At 48.0% G+C, this 22,330-nt stretch overlaps 1 protein-coding gene across 4 annotated transcripts in view; it reads left to right on the top strand.

Moving 5' to 3' along the window:
* The window catches only part of Camsap1 (calmodulin regulated spectrin associated protein 1), a 56,762-nt gene that overhangs the window by 448 nt on the left and 33,984 nt on the right, over window positions 1-22,330 (top strand). For all 4 annotated transcript variants that reach the window (XM_047524687.1, XM_047524685.1, XM_047524689.1 and 1 more), the window contains exons 2-3: window positions 18,511-18,773; window positions 19,155-19,316. In XM_047524687.1, the coding sequence (XP_047380643.1) occupies window positions 18,511-18,773; window positions 19,155-19,316 (425 nt within the window). The remainder of the gene's footprint in view (window positions 1-18,510; window positions 18,774-19,154; window positions 19,317-22,330) is intronic.

Consider the following 22,330-nt stretch of genomic DNA (forward strand, 5'->3'; position numbering starts at 1 on the left):
CGCGAGGCGGAGGGCGCCGTCGGGCCTGGCGCGGGGAGCGCCGGCCGCCCGCTGGCCGCGGTCCAGAGCGGTGGCCGCAGCACCCACCGCGAGACTCGCCGCCCAGGGACGCCCAGGACTCCCGGCGGACCCGTTCGCCACCGCTTCTGGTGGTTGCAAGATCATGGGCCGTTGGATCCCCGGCTCGCAGCCGGGCCTTGCTCGGATTGCGTGGATCGTAGTGATCCCTTTGGTAATTTTCTGGTCGCAGAGCTGGGTAACCTTGCGACGAAGTTCCGTTGGCGAGGCCTAAGGTGCTTAGTGGATTAAGACGTCTGGTTCCTGCTCCGGGAACTTTGCAGACCAGGTGGTGCGGCAGTGCCTTGATTGCTCCCTGGCGTTCTCTATTAATTTTAGGTGCTTTGTTTCAAGTACAAAATTAAGGGTTAATACTTGTGGAATTCTCTTAATTCGAAGCACGAATTGCCTTCATTCTGATGAGAAATGACTGATTTTAGAGCAAGACTGAAGTGCAGAGGTAGCCCTTGGAGAAAAGGGCTAGTTGACCAGTTTTGAGAACTTGCTGAGCAGGCGTTCTGTGTGACAGTGGCCTGTGCCTCAGCCCGCCTCTGATTAGTCATAAGCACAAACACGTTTTATGAGTCTCAGATTAAATGCAGCGCTTTATTTTAAACTCGGTTTTGTACTGTGTAAGTAGCAGTTGGAAAATAATTCTTTCCTTTCTTTTACAGTTTTCAGTTTTACATTGTTTCCTGGTTCTGTTGAACTTCACTCAGGTTCTGTATGGTGGTGGAAAAATGCTGCCATATATCACTTGTCCTGACTTTAAAAACTGAAATTGATAAAATGTTCATGAAACACCTTAGAAAATGACACTGCAGTGGCACTGGGTGTGGGGCACTATCCATGCATTGGCTGCAGGTGCCCCTGCCTGCTGGCCCCTCTCGTCCCTTCCCACCTTGTGTTGGCAGAGGCTTTGCTCTTCTCTGTGTTTCTCCATGCATTTGTCACTGAACTAGATTGTGCAGTTTCACATGTTTTTGTGCCTTCAGTAGTGATGTCTTCTGAGGTGTCTGTATTCCACATTGTGTGCTTAGATTCCTCCTGCTTCATCCAAGTTCACTGCATTCTCTTCCACGTTTTGTAGGATTTCACCTAGGCCCGTCCACTACATGCCACTCTGATGTGTATGGGTACTGCTTAGTTCCACTTTTTGCTGTTAAACATGGTCCGTTCTTGGGCATGGCTTATGGGCCTTTGGGCAACGTTTCACCTTTATGGTGTTGAGGTTGTGCATGCTTGGGCTCTGCTGATGAATGTTAGGTCCAAATATTTAACAAAAGGTGCTTCCATCATTTGCTCTCTAGGTTCTTTTAGTAAGGGGAGTGTGCATTTTGTTGCATTTAGCCTTAGCATTCAGCTTTGCATTTGTTAGCTATTCAAAGGTAAGTACAATGTTTCTGAACATTGTATCTGGTTAGTCTAACTTTATTCCAGTACTGATTGCTCTTGAGTATGTGCTGCCTCATTGGAGAATGAGTCAAAATCTGACACTGGACTCTAACGTATTGAAATTATTGAAAGGTGGGCTTGTGAAGACTAGAGACACGGGCAGCAACTGCAGAGCAGGTGCTTTCTATTCTGGAATTGAGCAGGTAACGGCCTTGCTGGGTGGAGACAGGACTTCTGCTAACAGTGCAGATCACACTGTATTAGCTGGTCAGTGTTCCATCCATTTTTGCTCAGTGAGAAGATTTCTGTTCTGAAGGGGAGTAGACATGATTTTTTTAAAAATTGAGAAACTTTTTTTTTGTGGTGCTGGGAATTGCTTGTGCTTGGGAGGCAGGCACTCTACCAGCTGAGCTATATCCCCAGCCCCTGAGAAACTCTTTAAATTTACAGATTTGAGCAGTCCCAATTCAGGTGACCAAGAAGACTCACCTTGGCTCAGTTGAAGAGATTTCATGTATGTTGTTGTCAAGGGGGTCCCAACTGGGGTGTCAGTTTTCTGCAGCTGGTGTGTGCTTATGTCTTCTAGCAAACCGGGTGGGTAGGTGGTGGTTTTAGTAGGATGTGTAGATTTTTCCCCTCAAAACTTTGATCTTAACACAGGGATGAATCTTTGCTTCTTTGGGATCTTGCATTACCTTTTCAGCTTAGGTTGCTATTCACTGGACGTGACACTTCCAGTCTGGGCTCTTCAGTGGTCAGTTACTGTGGAGAGGCTTGTTGGGAGAAGTGGCTTAGGTGTTCTATGGGTTGTGCAGTTGTTCGTTAGGCTGTGAAGTGAAACCAGCTTTCCTTCTGTGTAGGAATTGAAAGCATGCCAAACTCTAGGGCTGGCTGCAGAAGCCACCTTGGTGTATATCTGGGGTTCTGTGTCCCTGGGCACCAGCCTGCCATCTGTATAGTAAGTGGCAGCTCCTGGAGCTTGCCCTGCCAGGCCTCAGGCGTATGATTATGCAGAAACATTTCCTCCAGCTTTATTTGGTTCTGGTGCCACAGCCAAGATTCGTGGGTTGTCCTGTCCTGTGCTTTTATTTGTAGATCCACCTCCCTCTTCTTTTGGTAACTCTCATGTTTCATTGACAGTCTTTTTTTTTTTGATACTGGGCATGGAATCTTGGGGCACTCAACCACTGAGTCACATTCCCAGCCCTATTTTTTTTTATTTTTTTTTTTTATTTAGAGATAGGGTCTCACTGAGTTGCTTAGCACCTTGCCCATTGACAGTCTTTTAAAATTTTTTAGAAGTAGCTTATTGGACATGTTCAAAATTGTTCACTTAAACAAGTCTGTAAGAGAAGAGGAGTTTGCTTAGCTTGTGACATTATAAGTTTGTAAAAAATTTGAAATGCTCTTTACTTTCCAGAATCGAGTGGTGGACTGGGGTAACGGCAGTGCAGTCCACTGTGCATTTCACACATGCACTTGACAGACTCAGACATCTGTCTAGGCCCTAGTATCAGGGATTGTGTGGGACATCAGATGTTGGTATCTTTCAGGGACAGTGTCAAGTCTGATATGTCTCTCAACCATTGCAAGGAGGTTGCTGTGTAACTCCATGGAAATCCATAGTGCCTTTGCCCTGAAGCTGTGCTGCTGACTCCTGGCACTGGGCAGCAGCTCAGCCTTCTCACCTTACCCACACCCACCTGGCTGGAGAGTGGCTGCTACCTGCCCAGGGTCCCTGCTAATGGGGAATGCTGCACCCTGTTCCCTCCCTCTGGCTAGAGTCATTTAAACAACTGATTGAAAAGGCACATGTGTGTGTGTGGCCTGTGAAGCTGGGTCCTGCTCGTTGACAGAGTGTGTTGCCGCCAACTGCTTCATCATATAGGCAGTTAGAGTAGTTTAGCTCTGGTTTGTTTAGTTGATATTAGGAGCAGAACCCCTTCATTATCAACTCCAGGATGTTACTGTGCTGTTTTTTTGTAATAACATTGGTCAAAAGGAGCTCAGTGCTGGGAGCCCCTTTCTAGCTCCAGAGCTGGTGTGGAACCTCTCTCTCCTCTTCCTCCCTGGCCTACGGCTGGTCTTCCTGGGAGCAGCCTTCTCTTGACAGTTTGAGAAGCATATTGCTAAGTTGTTCCAGGAGGTGATTTGCTCAGATTATTGGTTTATGACTTTAGATTGTGTTTTTTCAATAGCCTTTTGTTGTTCTTGGAAGGGAGTTGGGTGTTTCTGGGCTGGTAGGGACACAGCAGCTTCAGGTGTTTAATGAGCACTGTTAGGTGGAACTGAGGCTGTGGCCCAGCGGCTGGTCCTCACAGCGGTGTCTGAGAACTGCCCTGGTCTGGTTCTGTATGCTACTTTGCAAGGCCTGGGGGCCTGGTTGGTGCTCCAGAGCACTGGGTACTCAAGTGCTTATTGCATGGGGGAATGGGAAGATGTGTTTTGTAGTTCCATCCTGGTGCCAGAAGTGGGTGGATTCATATTTCCAAAGGTAGGTCAGTTAGTACGTGGTCTCTTTGCTTGCCTGATGCATATATTAAGTATTAGCCCGAGAACGGAAATCCGTCTTTCAGTTTGGTCGGTTCTAATCCTTTAAGTTAGAGTGATGCTCAGAAGGGCTGGCTTTGGGGTGTAAGCTTTGGGCAGACATTTCTGAAGGGCCCTTAGTTCTTGTTGCTCATGGGCTTCTGCCACATTCTCTTTGTGGCCCTAGCAGTACTGTGTGCCAGTGCCCTTTCCCATTTCTAGCTGCACCGTGGGAAAATGTGGATTACTGTCATTTTCATCTTGTTAGGGTGGCCAAGGTGGAGCCATTGTCACAGTCAACCAAGATGATAGCATGATGTCACTGCTGGGGGCTGCAAAAGGGGAGCCTCCAGGTGCACAGGGAGGGGTGGCTGAGGGAGGCTTTGTGGGGAAACAGGCTTTGAAGGATGGAGAAAGCTTGGGTAGTCCCCAGGGGCACAGGGGAGGACAACTGATTGTACCCCTGCAGTGGCAGAGTGTTTTGGGGGCACTGAGTAGATTAATCTTGTAGAGGCAGAAGCATTGTGGACTGAAATAGTAGGTGATTAGTTTGGAAATAGTCTGGGGCTAGATTGTTTACAGCGTTCAGGCTCCCTGGGGATTTGTTTGGTGTGTGCCTGGGAAGGTTTTTAAGTAGGGGGTGGCTGTGTTGAGAGAGGGAGCCTGGAAAGATGTTTTTAGCAGGTTGGAGTGGGAGGAGGCAGGTGTAACATCTGGGAACTCAGTGATGAGGCTGAAAGTGCCAGTGGGAATTAGGGAGGTGGATTGAGCCAGGAGACACTCTAAAAGCAGAGTCCAGGAGATGGGATTGGTGGCAGTGGCTCGGGAGGTTGAGTTGGGGCAGCTGGGTCTGCAATGTTGGCTGAACATGGGTACCGTGGTTCCTTGTCAGGGATGGTTACAGGCTCGCTCTTTCTTTTCTTTTTATTTCCTTCCTTTTTTTTCCCCTTGGTGTGCTAGAGGTGGAACCCAGGGCTTTGCATGCTAGGCAAGCGCTGTACCATCTAGTTACTCCCAGCAGTATTAGAGTCTTTGTGTCATGAAGTTATCTGCTGTTATGGCTTTGGTTGACATATACAGAAAGATGATCTTTGGGTTTTTATTTCTATTTCTGATTCTTTCCTGACCTCTCACCTGATCTTTTTTTTTTTTTTTTTTTTTTTTTTTTTTTTTTTTTTAAGAATTTAATCTTTATTTATATTTATTTTTTATGTGGTATTGAGGATCAAACCCAGTGTCTCACCCATGCTAGGCAAGTGTTCTACCACTCAGAGAAGCAGCCCTGGTCCTCTTTTTTAAATGGTGCTGGGGATCAAATGCAAGGCCTTGAGCATGCTAAACCTCTTTTTCTTGTGCTTCTCACCTTATGATGGGATTATAGCCCATCATAAATCAAAAATATCACTAAGTCAGAAACACATTTAATACCCTAACCTCCTGGTTGTCGTGGTCTGCCACACAGCACACTGGAGTCACAGTTTTTGGCCCTCGTGGTCCAGCATCATGAGGGGGTATTGTGTGGCATTTTACTAAGCCCAGAAAGAGATCAAAATACAGAGTTCAAAGTGCATTTTCTGTTGAGTGCATGCTGTTTTGTATCATCAGGAGGTTGAAAACAGTGGTTAACCTTGAACCATCACCATTAAGCTAATGTGCTGAGTATTCTCCAGGCACTGCAGACTCGACCAGTCAAAATTAGACTTGTGTCTGTTCAGGTGAGCATGTACTGTGACCTTGGGTCCCCGCCATGCTTCTCAGGCCTCAGGTAGTGCTGGGCTAGCCAGGTATGCAAAGACTTATAAGGAAAGCCCTGGTGGTTCCCAGTATAGAGAGGGGCAGATGCACTGGCAGGGTATGTGAGGAAGGAGAGGAGCTTCCTGGAGGGCATCTGCAGCGTTCCATTAAAGTGAAGCCCAGTGGGTGGCCTCAGTGGGTGAGAACCAGAGCAGGGCAGGGGAATGGGGGTGGCTGTAGTATATTTCACTCAGGGAAAGGCTAGTGGCAGTTGCGATGCAAGATTAATAGCCAAGCACCATGGCCCACACCTGTAATCCCAGCAGCTTGGGAGGCTGAGGCAGGAGGATCTCAAGTTCAAAGCTAGCCTCCACAAAAGTGAGGTGGCTAAGCAACTCAGTGAGACCCTGTCTCTAAATAAAATACAAAATAGGGCTGGAGATGTGGCTCAGTGATCAAGTGCCCCTGAGTTCAATCCCTGGTATCCCCCCAAAAAAAGATTAGACTGAATAAGATCTGGGCCAGGCTTTGGAATGGGTCGAGTGACTGATTGATCAATTGATGAGCCCTCACCTGGGCCTTGCTGTGTGTGAATTGGAGCCATGGAAGTTTCTGAGGAAGGAACAGATGTCTTACTTTTCAGTCTTTGCTAGGGCACTGAGGCTACTGCCCACTGTAGGTATAAAGTGCAGACTTATTTTGTATCTTTGAGAAGACCACTTTTATTGAGTTGTAATTTATATACACTAAGATACACATTTTAAAAAATGCCCTTATTTTATTTGTTTATTTTTATGTGGTGCTGAGGATTGAGCCCAGTGCCTCAAACATGCTAGGCACTCTACAACTGAGCTATAGCCCCTACCTTTAAGATGCACATTTTTGAGAATATAGTTAGATGGGTTTAAAGGAAGGCCCACAGTAGAGGAAGCATTTTTATCTCTGCCTGAGGTCCCCAAGAGTCCCCCAGGGCTTCCCTGACCTGGTTCCTTTTGTAGCAGATGAAACCTGTCTTTCTGGAGTTTCCTGCCCTCTAAGCCCACAGCAAGGACTTGCACTTCCTTTGCTTGGTGCAGGATTTTTGAAATCCATCCAAGTGTGCTCTAGTAGACTCCCAATGTGGCTTGCCCACATTGACGTCTCCGTTCATCTATAATAGTTGTATGGATTGTTTCCAGTTTGGGGCTTGTGAGTAAAGTTGACATGAACATTTATTTGTGTGGACAGATGTTTTCATTTGTCTTAAGTAGGCTGACATGGCATTATCGGGTCACAAGATAAATGTAAATTTGTAGGAAAGTGCCCAGCTGTATAAAGTAGTGTCAGCGGTACTTCCCGCCAGCCATGCACTGGGTTCCGTGCTCTGCCACCCTGTTGGCACTTGTTGTCAGTTCTTCATTGTAGCCATGCAAGGGATGGATTGTGCTATCTGTGCTTCTATTGTGCATTTCCCTGAAGACTAATTATGATGAGCATTTTAAAGTATGGATTTTGGCCTTTTGCATATCTTTTCTGTGAAATACCTTTTAAAATCGTGGTCAATTTTATTTTGAGATCATTGTATATTAATATGATTGTAAGAAATACTGCAGAGGTCTTGGGTGTCTTTACCTGATTCCCCCAGTGGTAACTTCTTGCAAAACTAGAGGAATATTACAACCAGCATGCTGATCTTAGAAAAACCCAGGTGTGGAGCCTTCCTTCCCCTCCAGCCTTTTCTCTTCCTTTGCCCATTTATGCTATACCTTCCTCTCTTCTGCTTGCCTTGGGTGTATTTCACCCTTCCTTCTCTAGTTTCTTGAGGTAGAAGATTAGGTGGTTTTGTGGGGGTTTTTTTGTTTGTTTGTTTGTTTGTTTTTTGTACTGGGAATTGAGCCAGGGGTGCTCTACTCTGCCCTTTTTGATTTTTATTTTGAGACAGGGAATTGTTAAGTTGCTGAGGCTGTCCTTGAACTTGCAGTCCTCCTGCTTCTGCCTCCTGAGTTGCTGGGATTATAGCGTGTGCCACTCCACCCTGCTAGGATCTTAGATTATTGACTTGAGAGCAGGACCCTTTTCTGAGTAAACATTTACTGCCAGCATTACCACTTTTGCTGTATCCCATGTGTGTTGATGGGTTATATTTTCATTTTCATTCAACTCTATGTATCCTTAAAAGTTTTCCTTTGATGCTTCCTCTTTGGCCCATTGTCTCAGTCCATTTGGTGCTGCTGTTACAAAATACCTTAGGATAATTTATACATGACAGAAATTTATTGCTCACAGTTCTAGGGACGGGACATCCAAGATCAGGGCACCCCAGCACATTCTGTGTCTGGCCTATTTCCTGTTCATAGGTGGCGCCTTCTGTGTGTCCTTGCCTGGCAGGAGGGCAGACGGGCTCCCTCTCCTCTCTGTAAGGGCATGCATCCTATTCCTGAGGCAGGGCTCATCACCTAATCACCTCCTGAGGACCCTACCTCTTAACACCACCACAATAGGGACACAGACCTTCAGACAGTAACACTTAGAAATCATGTAGTAGTATGATTTCCAAGGGATTATAGAGGTTTTCCTGTCTTCTTTTATTTCTAGTATGATTTCATTTTTATGGTAGGATAACAAACTGATTTCTATTAATTTAAACTTGTTCGTGTTTGTTTTATGACCCAGAAGGTGGTATCTTTTGGCAAATGTTCCATCAGCATTTGGGGAAAAAATGAGTATTCTGTGGTTGTTGGGTGGAGAACTCTTTAAAGCCAGTGTGATGCTGTATTGGTTGTGTTCAGGTTTATAACCTTGCAGGTGTTTTGTCTAGTATTTCTGTCAGTTGCTGGCAGTGGGTGTTGAAGTTCCCATCTACACTTATAAACTTGTCTGTTTCTTTTCAGCTGTCAGGTTTTTTCATGTACTTTGAGGCTCTGTAATTGGTGCATACACATTTTAGGATTCTGGTCTTACTGGTGGATTGACCTCTTTTAACATGATGTAATGGCCCTCTTTGTCTTTAGTAGTTTTCTTTTTACTTTATCATATATCAGTGTTTAGGAGTCCCGACTTAGCTGTGCTTTTGCTTTGCAGTTTCAGTTATCCATGGTGAACTGTGCTCTGACAGTATTAAATGGAAAATTTTAGAAATAAGTAATTCCTAAGTTTAAAATTGCCATTTTGAGTAGCATGATGAAATCTTTCACACCCTCCCTGGAACATGAGTCATCCTTTGTCCAGGGTGTCCCTGCTCTGTACACTACCCTCTCCTTAGTCATTTAGTATCTGTCTAGGTTATTAGATCATGGTGTTGCGTACTTGTATTTGCCCCTTATTGTACTTGATAATGGTTTTGCAGAGCAAGAGTACCAATGCTGGCAGTTTTGTTATGGTATCTTATAATTGTTTTATTTATTATTTTTTTGCTGCCAGGGATTGAACCCAGAGGTGCTTACCCACTGAACCACATCCCCAGCCCTTTTTTAATTTATATTTTGAGACAGGTCTTACTAAGTTGCTTAGGGCCTCGCTATGTTGCTGAGGCTAGCCTTGAACTTGTGATCTTCCTGCCTCAGCCTCCTGAGCCACTGGGATTAGAGGCGTGTGCCACGGTAACTAGCATAATTGTTTTATTTTATTATTAGCTATTGTTAGTTTCTTACTGTACTTAATTTGTAAATAAAACTTTATCATAGGTCTCTTTTTCGGGGGAGTGCTGGGGATTGAACTCAGGGGCACTCGACCACTCAGCCACATCCCCAGCCCTATTTTGTATTTTATTTAGAGACAGGGTCTCACTGAATTGCTTAGTGCCTTGCTTTTGCTGAGGCTACTTTTGAACTCATGATCCTCCTGCCTCAGCTTCCTGAGCCGCTGGGATTATAGGTGTGCACCACTGTGCCTGGCTTTCATAGGTCTGTCTTTATAGAAATAAACAGTATGTATAGGGTTTGGTACTACCCATAATATCATATTTCCTCTGGTAGTCTGGGACTGTGTCCCCGAGGATAAAGGGGGGACACTATAACTCTTCCTGCTTCTCTTAAAATAATGGTTGCATGGTGTATCTTTTTCTACTCTTTTATACTTTAACCTACTTACGTCATTGAATTTGGAGTGAGTTTCTTTTGAACAGCATATAGTTGTGTGCTGTTTTTAAAATCCAGCCTTCCACTTTGTCTTTTAATTGTTGTGTTTGAATTTAATGTGATTGTTGTTATGTTAGGACCTGAGAGATGTTTTATAATTTGTTTTCTGTTCCCTCTGTTTCTTGTGCCTGTTTCTGTTTGATCTGGGTTATACATTTCTGTTTAGTTTCTTAGTGGTTGCTCTGGGTTTTGTGTATTATGTGACTTAAGACTGTTACTGGTGGTGGTATTTCACTATTTTGAGTGAAACATGGAAACTTTTTTTCCCATTTGGGTCCCTTTACCTTATCCACTTTTTTTTTTTTTTTTGGTACCTGGGATTGAACCACCCAGGGTCTCCCAGCCTTTTTTTATTTTTTATTTTGAGACTGTTCTCACCAAGTTGCTTAGGGTCTTACTAAGTTTCTGAGGCTGATTTGGAAGTTATGACCCTCCTGCCCCAGCCTCATGAGTTGCTGGGATTACAGGTATGTGCTACTGCATTGGTTTCTTTTTCACTCCCCAGTGCTGGGGATCAGAACCTCATGCATGCCAGGCAGGTACTCTACTCCTGAGCTACATCCCAAGCTCATTTTATTGATTTTGAGATGTTCTCACCAAGTTGCCCAGGTTGACCTTGAACTTGGGATTCTCCTGCCTCAACCTCCTGAGTAGCTGGGGTTATGGGTGTGGCCATCACCCTTGGCCTTTTTTTTGGTATATATATATGTTATATATACATAAATACATATAAACATATATATACATAAATACATATAAACATATATATATACATGTATATATTTAGTTGTAGGTGGACACAATACCTTTATTTTATTTTTACGTAGGGCTGAGGATTGAACCCAGGACCGCACACACGCTAAGCGAGCACTCTACCACTGAGCCACAACCCCAGCCCATTGGCCTATCTTTTAAGCTTATTGGAGACACATTCTTTTATTTTCTTTATATGAGATTGTCTTTATTTTCCAGCTTTTCTTTAAGGATAATTTTGCTTGATATGGAATTTGTGGTCAACAGTTCTTTTCTTACAGTGTTTGAAAAATTGTGTGCCACTTCCCCATGGCTGCCGTGCCTTCAGATGAGAGCCCATCATTGGAGCGGGTACCCATCATTGGAGTCGGTGTCCTTCTTTAAGAAGTGTGCCTTTTCTCTGTGGCTGCTTCAGAACATTTGTCTGTATTTTAGAAGAGTGAGTACCATGTGTCTTGACACGGGTCTCTCTGGGTTCTTCCTCTTGGGGTTCTCTTTGTCTTGAAGTTGCTGGGTTTAGACCCTAGGCTGTGTCTGGGCAAAGCTCAGTGCTCCTCAGCTGAGCACTCTCCCAGTAGCACACAGTTGGCCTTTTGTTGCTCCCCCACAGATCCCTCAGCTCCCCCTGCCCCGACCTCCCTTCGGGTTTGGGTAGATGCTGCTGATCTGACCTCAGGTTCAGTGATTGTGTCCTCTGTCATCGCCATCCTGCAGTTGAACCTATACAGTGAGTTTTTAAATGTCTGTTACTATATTTTTCATTTCTGTATTTGATATTATTAGAAACATTTCTTTCTTTGTTGAAATATTCTAGTTTTGTTTCAGAATTTGTAATTGCTGGGGCTGGGGTTGTGGCTCAGTGGTAGAGCACTCACCTAGCACATGTGAGGCCCTGTGTTTGATCCTCAGCACCACATAAAAATAAAGGTATTGTGTCCACCTGCAACTAACTAACTAAATATATATATATATATTTATACATACATACATACATATACATATATATACATATATATATAAGAATTTGTAATTGCTTATAGAATCATGATGGTTGCTTTAAAATTCTTGTCAAATAATTATTTCATTCGAATCATCTTTGGGCTTTTGTCAGTTGGTTGTCTTTTCTTACTAAAATGATTTTTGAGTATTTCTTGGTGACTTTGGCTATTGTGTTAGAAGATTCTGGGCTCTTAAGCTTCTTTTATTTTAGCAGCAGTGTTCTGTTAAGATTTGCTTGCAGCCATGACCTCCTTTTGTGGGCTGTGGTCCAGTGTGGCACCATCTGCAAGCCTTGTGCTATTTCAGTTTGCTCCCACTGGGCTGTGCTGGTGTGGCTGAGGGCAGGAGGAGCTCTGGGGGCTCACTGTGGCTGTCTGACCCTGCCTCTGAGGAATGGAGCATGCTTCCCAACCAGTGGTTATGAGGTGGTTTCCTTTGTGGGAGCCCTGAGCAGAGGGGGCAGGACCCTCATGACTGGCAGAGAAAGTGAGTATCTTCTAGGCCAGGTGCTTGTGGTGGGACCCCACTTGCTGGGTTCCTCTGGCACAGGGAACTCTGACTTTGGGTAGGGGTGTCTTAGGCCTGATGGGGAGGACGAGCATGTCTGAATGCGTATCTGAATGGTTTTCTGTTGTGGAATCTCTTGCTAAAGTCCCTGGCTGCTTATTTTTAGTGGCGCCTTCTGTTGATCCCCTGGCCCCTGTTAGCTGGGAGGCGAAGTGCCATGCTGCTGTCCTCTAGACCCGGGCCCCAGCCAGCATCCCCCTCTTGCCCTTGAACTATCCTAGGGTTTGTAGCTGTGCTCCGTGCAGAGGAGGCAGAGACTAGTCTCTATCCTGGCCTGACCAGGATCCCCTTCTAGCTGCTTTAAAAAGCATCTGTCTTCAGGTCTCATCAGCATCTCTGTGCTGTCTTTGATGTGTGGGTTTCTTTTTTCAGTTCTGCTGGCATTTTGTAGTGCTTCTTGGAGCTGTGGTTTTGTGAATTTTACAAGTACTGGGACATTCTCATCCAGTGTCTGTCAAAGTACTGCTTCTGCTCATGGTTTTCTTTCCTGGCCTCCAGTTGCACTTCCACAGTACTGACTGGTCTGTCGTTCACCTCCTGGCTGTCTTTCTACTTCTTTGTCTCGTGTTTTCCATCGGAGGTACTTTCTTTCCACTCAACTTCATCTCGTGTCTGACCTCTGTTCAACCGTTGCATAAAACCAAACCCAGCCACTGTGTTTTTCTGCTCTAGGATTTCTAGTTTGTCCTTTTTCTAACTTGTCAGGGTCTTTTTTATTCTTTTTTTAAAAAATAGCTTTTCCACTTTCCTGCTAAGATTCCTGTGTTTTTCTCTTCTGCTGTTGTGAACACAGTCCTTTAAAGTTTGTGACTGATGGCTCACACTGTGGCTCCAAGGTCCTGCTGCTTCCTTGTGTCTGTCAGCGGTCTGCTTATGCAGCGTCTGCACCAGCTTTCCTTTTCATTCTGTCTGGTTTGCTGGACTCCCCAAGTCTGTAAATTGGTATCTTTCACCAGATTTCAGAAAACTTTAGCCACATTTTCTACAACACTTCCATGCCAGGTTCCCTCCCGCATGGATGGCTGTCCCGCTGGTCCCAGCACAGCCATTTCTGCAGTCCTTCAGGTAGGTGATTTCTGTTGCTGTTCTGAAGCTCGGCGGCCCTTTCCTGTGTCATCTCTTCTGTTTAGTCTGGCTGGTGAATTCTGTGTTACTCTTTATTTTTTTAACTCTGGAATTTTAATGTGTTGCTCTCATTTTTATTTCTCTCCTGAGAATTTGTTTCCGCACCTACTTGAAGAATTTTGCTTGTCCCTTCTGGAGCTGACCATGGTCTTGAACAGCCCCAGCATCTGGGCCCTCTTGAGACTGACCTGTCATTGCCTTTTCCCTTGAGGACTGGTCACATTTTCTTTCTTGGTTCTTTGTATGCTGGATGGTTATGGACTGTGTCCTGGATGTTTTGATTACAACAGGGTGAGACTCTGTTGGGTGCTGTTCAGCACCTGTGGGTAACGTGGATCTGCTTCCTTTGTAGCTGGGTGGCAATGACCCATTAGGTTCAGACCTCTAATCTGCTTGGCCATTGTGGGCAGGCATTGAAGGGTCAGTCCCCTTTCAAGTCCTTTGTGGTGCCTTTGGGCGTCCATCCCAGGATATGACTAAGGAGCAGGCCCACAATAGCCCAGCTTGCACATGTGGTCAGGACCTACCATACTCTGTGGCTCCTGGGAACCCTGGCACCTTACCCTCTGACTGGAAGCGCAGTTTTGGCTGCTATGATTGGGGTGACTGTCCCAGGGTGGGAGAGAAAAGGGAAAAATCCTACTCTCCAGCTACAGGGAGGGGTCCCACTCCTGGCTAGGCCTGGGCGGCAAGGCTTCTTCTCTTGGGATTTACTTTCTGGTCCCTCTCAGTCCTGTGGCTGGGTGCCCTCGGGTCAGGAAAGCACAGGGTCAGGCTGCTCCCTCTCTGTGCCTGCTGTTGCCCACTCCAGAACCCCAGGCCATTGCGCTGTTCCTTCTGTGCAGAGACTCTGGTTGCAGGCTGTGGGGAGAGGCTGCACTGCTGACCGTCCCTTCTGGGCACTGCCTCTGTTGCCTTTGCCCACCTGTCTTGTTTTGCCCACATGCCTGTTTTTCTTTGGGCACCAAGCATTGTGTTTGGAAGTATGGGATAATAATCTGAGACCCAGGGTGGCATCCTCCTGCAGGGGGCATCAACACTTGCTTCCAGCTGTCACCTCCTCCCGCTCAGGAGGCTCCAGAGCTGGCCGGGGTCCCAGCCCACAATGTGCAGGCAGGTCCACCAGGCAGGCCCACAAGTCCCAGCTTTGTCCTTAGAAGCATGCCAGGTGCTGGAAGTGTGGCTGCACTCTCCCACCACCTGTTCTAGAATAGGCTGGTCCTCCCAGGAGAGAGAGCAAGCACCCACCTGGGCTCTCTGGACTGTGCTTCCCCTGGACGTGGCTGGGCTCACACAGCCTGGAGCGGGGGTTATGTGTGTGCTGCTCTCTGGTTGCTGGCCAGATTCCTGTAAGTGGACCTCCCATGTGCTCTAAGAGACCCCCGTGCTCGGGTGTCCCTGTTTCTTACTTCCCTGTGTTTGTATGGGTTGCAGTCACAGGGGCTGGGCTCCTCAGACACCATGTTATTCTTGTGTGTGCTGCTTTGGGAACCTCGGGAAGTTCACTGTGGGTGGCGGTAGTTCCAGGTGAGGGACTGCAGATTGTGCTCTTCCTGGTGAACTGTAATGCACACGGGATGGCCTCGCCTCGGGGTCAAGGGACTTTGGCATGACTGTTTCTTTTTGTCACCTTGCTCCATGTGAGGTCTCGTGTCCCTTTTCCAGGCACTGTCCTCCTAGAAGAGCTATCCCTGCACTGTGACCATGAGACCTGATGAGGGTGGCAGGTGGTCATGGGTGGTGAACCCTCTGCCCAGTTGGGTTCCCTGTGTTGAGAGGATCTGGGAACTGGGATGCTGGGCCCTGCCCCAGGGGGAAGCCAGGCCTTGCTGGGGAGGCTGGAAACTCTGTCCCCAGAGTTTGCTATGTTTTGTGTTAGTGTTTTGTTTATTTCAGGGGTTGCCCTTGCTTTAGGAAGCATTGTTAGATTCTTTGCTCTAAAGCCTTTGTTGGGCAGTTCTGACGTTTGGCTTCCATCAGTGGCCTTTCTCTTGGGGGCTTTGGTCTCCCTGTTTGATCCTTCTTTGTTGTGTTGTCGTGGGTGGTGTATGGATGTCTGGAAGATCATACTTTGCAACTCTGAGCTTATTGGAAATCTGTGAGAGGCTGGTCTTGTTGACTCTAGCAGCTTGCCCACCACATTGTTGGGCTGCAGTTCACTGCCCTGTGGTCTTGGAGTGCCAGTGTGAAAACCAGACTGTTGGTGTAGCTCTTGGAGTTGCTGTGTGGTTGCAGTGGATTTCACATGTGGCCACTTGGGTGTCAGGACCTCATATACAGATCCAGATGCTCCTTCACGCCCACTCTCTGAGGGCCTCTGTTATGGTTTGGATGTGAGGTGTCCCCCAAGGGCTCATGTGAGAGACAACATAAGAACATTGAGAGGTGAAATGATTGGGTTATGAGAGCCTTGACCCAATCAGTGCATTAATACCCTGGTGGAGATTAACTGGGTGGAAACTCCAGGCAGGTGGGGTATGACTGGAGGAGGCGGGACCACAGCTGCCTCCTGGTGTCCAGCCCATCCTCTACTTTGTACAGGGAAGACCAGCAGGTATTCAGTAACTCTTTGTCCTCCAGCTTCCCCAACCCCCTGACCCAACCTGACCTAGTCCATTCCCTTGCTATGTGCTCCTGAGTGCTTCTGCCTGCCCATTCCCCTGACAACCCAGAGAGGGCAGGCATGTAGCAGGTGCTCGGTTAAGAGTCTGGAACAAGTTAGCAAAGCACTTAGTTTAAGGTTCCCCTCCTGTACACCTCACTCACCCTCAGTGCTGGGCTGTCTGCTGACTACCCCCCCCCCCCCACCCCGTGCGACCTCTGCACCGTGGGATAGTTGCCCGCTGACTTTTCCATCCTCTTCGGCATCACCCCCATGGCAGTGACTCTCATCTCTTGCTTCTCAGCATTTTTGTACATTCCTGGCTCACCTGGCTCAAGCTTGATGATTGTTGAGTGAATAAACAGTTCTAACAAATGGCCTTACTGAATCGTAGAAGAAATGAAAAACAAGTCACCAGAAATAGATTAAAGGCATCTATGCTTAAAATGGCAGCTAACTGGTAAACCTCAAGGATGTCAGGTCTGTGCACATCAGTTCATGGACTGACCGAGCTCAGTGTGAGGGCAGTCGCTGCCTCTGCTAGAGTGTGGGAGTGTGGTTTCCTTACGTATCCACACAGGACTTGAAGAGCTGCTGGTGTGGACCCCTCCTTGCTGAAGCACTGCTGTGGGGCTGATGGTCCAGGAGAGCCGCCGCTCCGACCTGTCTCCCAGTCTTGCCAGCCCCTGCCTTCAGAGCGAGCCTGTCTTCGCCTGGTCTGGGGGCTTCCCTGCTTCCATTTCAGGCCAGCCTTTGCTCGCCCATCCATGCTCGCACAGAACCGGGACCCTGCAGGATTTCCCATGAGTTGTGCCAGTTTCTGCCCTTCTAGAGAGGAGCCCTCCCAGTAGTCCAGGTCAGAGGGGAGAATGCCATGGACCAACTGATGGGGCTTCAGGGTCCCTAGGCACCATGTGGAAGTGTCACATATGCAATTCAAGGTGGTAACCACGGCCAGAATGTACATCTGGGTCACTACACAACTGCAGTCTTTGAAGCCATGAGGCTGAATGAGGTCTTCTGAGGTGTGAGGTAGAATATACCCTTGTGGTCTTGGGCAACTGAGGCAGCACTTAGGTGGAAGGGGAACAGAGGGCAGGTGAGGTGACCCTGTAGCCTTTCCTGATAGCTGGCATGAACTTCTGAAACTGTCATTGGACCTTGGGGCTCCTTGGCCCTTCCCAGTTTCTGTCACTTAGGACAGCCGCTGGCCTCTGTGATGTTCTCTGCAGGCTGCCTGTCCCTGGCCACCACACTTTCCCCCTGGACATAGTGCTTCTTTGTCACTTGCCTCCTTTTGTCTTTGCTCATGTCTCTTTGGCAGGGCTTTCTTGGACTGCTGTGGGAAAGCGCAGCAAGCCGGAGACCTTCCCGTGGTGCAGCACACTGGAGCCCGTTCCTCCTGCCATGGTGTGGTCTGTTTTGTCCAAAGCTGAGGGTGGCTTCAAACTAGGTGACTTTGCAATATGGTCAGTGAGTGTGAGGTTGACCCTGGTGATGCCCTCTGAGCTTAGCAGCCTTCCAGAGTTGGAGCTGACTTGCCCTGTCCACCCGTAGGGCTGCTGTGGTCACCAAGCTAGTTGAGCATCTTATTGCTTGAACACTAGAGTGCTGTGTGTGTTGGCCACACTCACAAAGAAGGAAGTGAGAGCCAGGTGTTAAGATTGTGGGGCCATGATGAGGATCCACAGACCTGTGTTAAGTAGCCTGGGGCTCAGAAAACAGCACCCATGAGAAACAAGAGGAGACAGGAGCAGAGGGAGAGAGGGGTGCTGCTGAGTCCTCTGAGGAGTCAGCTCTGCTCAGGGAGAGCCTGAGATGGCCTCTGGCAGCATGTACCTCTCCATATGTTCGTGGTTTCAGCGCTGGCTGCTGGTGGGTTTTCCTCAGCAGTCCTTGGAGATGGGGACCCTTTTTAAACACTTCTGGAGGTGGGGACAGTTCCAGAAACATCCGTGTGCTGCACCATCTTGGGCTGTGTGCGAGTTAGGTCTGTGGTGGTCTTGACTGTAGAGACATCCCTTTGTGGGACAGCTGCTGACCTCTTGCAGACGAGTCTGAAGAGCAAGCTGGGTGGTGGGCAGGGGCAGAACCAGTGGTGGCAGTGGTGGTGCACTTGCCTAGCACATGTGTTTGGCTCCCTGCTTCAGAGGTGGTTTTGGCCTCCAGTGACCTTGAGCCTGTTACTTCCTCTCTGCCTTGGTTTTATTGACTGGGATGCAGGGACAGAGGTGTGTTGGGTGGAATCTCAGTGGTGGTTCTGCAGGGGTTGATCTGCAAAGCTAAGAGGAGCCTGGCTGCCGTTGTCCCTTTGTAGCTGCCCTGGCCCAAGCCTGATGCTCTCCAGACACCATGGCTGTTCAGCCTGAGTCAGCCCCTGTGGTCATGACGTCAGGAAGAGGACCCAGGTCCCTCCCTGGGCCTCAGCCTGCTGGTCCTGCTTTCCCTTGGGCCCCACGGCCACGTTCCCTGTGGGGGTGGAGCTGTGTGTGCACCTTTGTTGGCATGGAGAGGAGGAAGCCTGAGCCTTTGCCTGGTGGCAGTGTCCTGGCGGCACCTCGCCCTCTGCGCACACTTGCCCTGCTGGTGGCCTGCCGTGTGCACACCACTCACGGCGCTCTTCCCTTGCCCTAGACAACATCCCCGAGGACCTCAGAGACCCCTTCTACATTGACCAGTATGAGCAGGAGCACATTAAACCACCCGTTATCAAGCTGCTCCTGTCCAGTGAGCTGTACTGCCGTGTCTGCAGCCTCATCCTGAAGGGGGACCAGGCGGCCACCTTGCAAGGACACCAGTCTGTCATCCAGGCTCTGTCCCGGAAAGGCATCTACGTGATGGAGAGTGACGACACCCCTGTGACAGATGCGGACCTGGGCCATGCGCCCATCAAGATGGTGAGTGTCTGTGGTGGGCATGCCCTGTCCTCTGCAGCTTGGCCGCATGGGTGAGGCGCACCGCCCTGTGAACGGGCGTGCAAGAGTCAGGGTTGGCCTGTGGGCAGTGGTGGCTCTGAGTCATTCAGTCTCTTTTTACATGTGTGCTCATTCTGGAAAATGGGGAGGAAGCAAGGCATGTGAGTAAAGGTGCTGGCCAGTCCTGCAGGTGGCACCTCATATCCTTGTGGGGATAGTCCTTTGAAGTGTCTACATGTCTTCCTGTGGGTATTCTCATGCCAGTGCCAGTCGGCTTGCCCTCTCCCCTGAGCAGTCCACAGCCCCACTGCTGTGCCTGCCCCCATAGTGGGAGAGGAGTACTGACTGCTGCCTCTGCCCCAGAGTGCCCACATGGCAATGGTGGATGCCCTGATGATGGCCTACACTGTGGAGATGATCAGCATCGAGAAGGTGGTGGCCAGTGTTAAGCGCTTCTCTACATTCAGCGCCTCGAAAGAACTTCCCTACGACCTTGAGGACGCCATGGTGTTCTGGATCAACAAGGTGAGCGCCTGCCGGACCCTCCTTCCCTGAGAGCATACACTGTCCCTCAGGCTGGGACCCAGCTGCTGGGTCCCATCATTTGGGACTGGCAAGTGCTGTGACCAGCAAGGTGTCTGCAGTAGTTAAAAACAGAACAGGCCTTTCTCCTGAGCATCCAGAGTAGAGCAAGATGAATTGGTATTTGAAAATGCAGTGCATGGGTGTGGTTAAAGCAAATGAGTGAATTCTCATTTTATCTTTGGCACCTGTGTGCAGCTGTTTTAGAAAACATTGATTCTTAGGAGGCACATTGGTGTCTTCTTAAATATTGTTCTCTCCTTTTACATTTAGAAGCTTTTTGTTGTTGTTGTTGTTTTGGTACCAGGAATTGAACCCAGGGGCACTTAACCACTGAGCTACATCCCCAGCCTTTTTTTTTTTTTTTTTTTTTTTTTTTTTTTTTTTTTTGAGACAGGGCCTTGCTAAGTTGCTTAGGGCCTCATTAAGTTGCTGAGGCTGACTTTGAACTTGCAATCCTACCTCAGCTTCCTGAACCACTGGGATTACAGGTGTGCATGCCTGGCTTCCTTACATTTAGAAATTTACAGTGTGGTTTTTATACAAGGCGATTGAAGAGCTTTCATCTTTAGTAGTCTTATTCATGGACTTACCTTTCCAAAGTCTGTAGCTCTTAAGCCTCCTTATTTGTAAACTCTGTTTGAATCTGGGCACCTGGAGCCAAAGGAGACAAGACAGTTTAGTCATGTGAAGTTACCTCAGCATGTTGAAGAATAGAGCCTGCGAGACCTTTTTGATTCTTTGTTCCTACAGTGTGTGTGCAAAAACCAGACCCATGACTCCCTTTGCTCCCCTTGGAGGTCTCAGCTTCTGCTGTGACAGGCAGGTCTGTGTCAGGAATTGGGAAAGGTTTGTACTGGGACTTCTGCTCAGATAGCCCCTTGCTCTTGAATCGGTTTGTGCCCCAAAAGTGAGTTTGGGGAGTCAGGTGGGTGGGCAGTCTCACGTACACCTGTGATGCTGTGGCCAGGAAGGTTGAGTGCTAGGAAGGTTGGCTAGGTCTCACTCTGGGGCTTCTGGGCCTAATTTGGATGTGGATGCCAGTCAGTGCCATCTCTGCCTGTAAGAGTGCCTCTGGAGGGGGGCACCATGTCTCATGTGAAGCTGGTACAAGGGGGAGGTGCCGTAGGAACTTGGTTAAAAATGGGGTTGGAGACTGAGCCTCTGAGGACATTCCTGAAACCCTAGCAGGATATTGTGAGCAAATATTCAGTTCTTGATTTATAAAATAAATGATGTAATTTTATAGAAAATTCAGAAACTAAGAATGGGTGAAAGGGCAAATGTTAAACTTACCCATGATCTTACTTCTGAAAATGGTTGACACTTTCATAGTCCTTACAGATTTTGTTTGTAGGTCTCATGTAGTCTTAGAAACAAATGGACCTTATCCACATTCCAGATAAGTTGAGGCTGGGTCAGTGAGCGCAGCAGGTGTCTCCCTACCACCTGGCCGACCCCCGCTGCTGGAGGCTGTCTCTCTCTCCTTTGGCTTTGCACTGCCATCTGGACAGTTGCCAGCTTGTCCTCAGACCATTTCTACCAGGGAGTGGTTGTGGCTGTGTTTACTTTCAGTGGGTTCTGCTTGTCTTTTGCAGACCTGGCCATTGAAGGCTGTGCGTCTTCTCATACTGGTAGTCTCTCTGGGTGCCCTGATCTTCCATAAAGTGGAGGTCATTAAAAAATACTTGCCCCGGGCTGGGGTTGTGGCTCAGTATGGTAGAGTGAGCCTGGCACATGTGAGGTGCTGGGTTCAATCCTCAGCACCACATAAAAATAAATAAAATAAAGGTATTGTGTCCATCCACAAATAAAAATATTAAAAAAAAAAAAAACTTGCCCCTTGGAAAGGTGGCTCTCCCCACAGTGGTGTGTTCGTCATCTTGCCTGTGTTTCTCTGTGTAGGGGCACAGTTCTTCCCTGTTTGGTCAGGTTTCTCTAGTGTTTGCCATGCGTTTGTACACGTTTTTCCGAGGTTCCTGTCCCCGTTTGCCTGTGGATGCAGCAAAGTTTACAGGTTCATTTCCACATACACCAAAGGCCCCATGGTCCCTGTGTGTTTTCTGGCTTCTGACTCCCTTCTTAGTGTGTTTTTTTGGTACTGGCAATTGAACCCAGGGGTACTTAACCACTGAGCCACTACCCCAGCCTTTATTTTTATTTTGCAACAGAGTCTTGCCATGTTGCTGAGGCTGGCTTCGAACTTGCCATCCTCCTGCCTCAGCCTCCTGAGTTGCTGGGATTATAGGCACAAATCACCATACCCAGCTTGCTTTTTGGTTCTTGGTATGGGGTATTGCCTTATGACTCAGGCCAGGTTTAAGTAATCCTCCTGCCTCCACTGCCTGACTCGTTGGGGCCACAGATGTGCATCACCATGTCTGTCTACACAGATGTATTTTAAAAAAATGTTTTGCAGATGTCACACCGTATGCATTTCTTTTTCAATTTGAGCAAGGTCTTGGTATATTGCTCAGGCTGGCCTTGAACTCCTGGGTTCAAACAATCCTCCCGCCTCAGCCTCCTGAGCAACCGGGACCATAGGCACATTCCATTGCATCTGACTGCCTCCTGATTTGTCCCCAGTGGACACAGCTACTGACCCAGATTGTGCCATGATGCTCATAGCTCATGAGGCCTCTGTCTTCAGCCCCTCTGCTGGGTCAGACTTGTGGTTGAATAGCAGGGCTCTCCCTTGTTGTGCTGAGTGTTGTTTCTTGTCTGTTCTTATGTTTTCTTCTTCCGCCACCCAGGATGGCTGGCTGCTTCCTTGGCATTTCCAGAGGAACTCAGGCCCTCTTCTTGCCAGGCTTTGCCTGGTGTGGCTCTGGTGGGCTGGGGGCCTCATGTGTTCTCTCTTTTTCAGTTCCTGGGCTTTCTCCTGGCCCAGATCCTCTGCTGCCACTGTGCAGGCTGTACACATCTCATAGTGTTTTCAGGTGGGTCTCCCTGGTCAG

The sequence above is a fragment of the Sciurus carolinensis genome, chromosome 14, assembly GCF_902686445.1.
Source record: "Sciurus carolinensis chromosome 14, mSciCar1.2, whole genome shotgun sequence".
NCBI classification, from domain to species: Eukaryota; Metazoa; Chordata; class Mammalia; order Rodentia; family Sciuridae; genus Sciurus; species Sciurus carolinensis.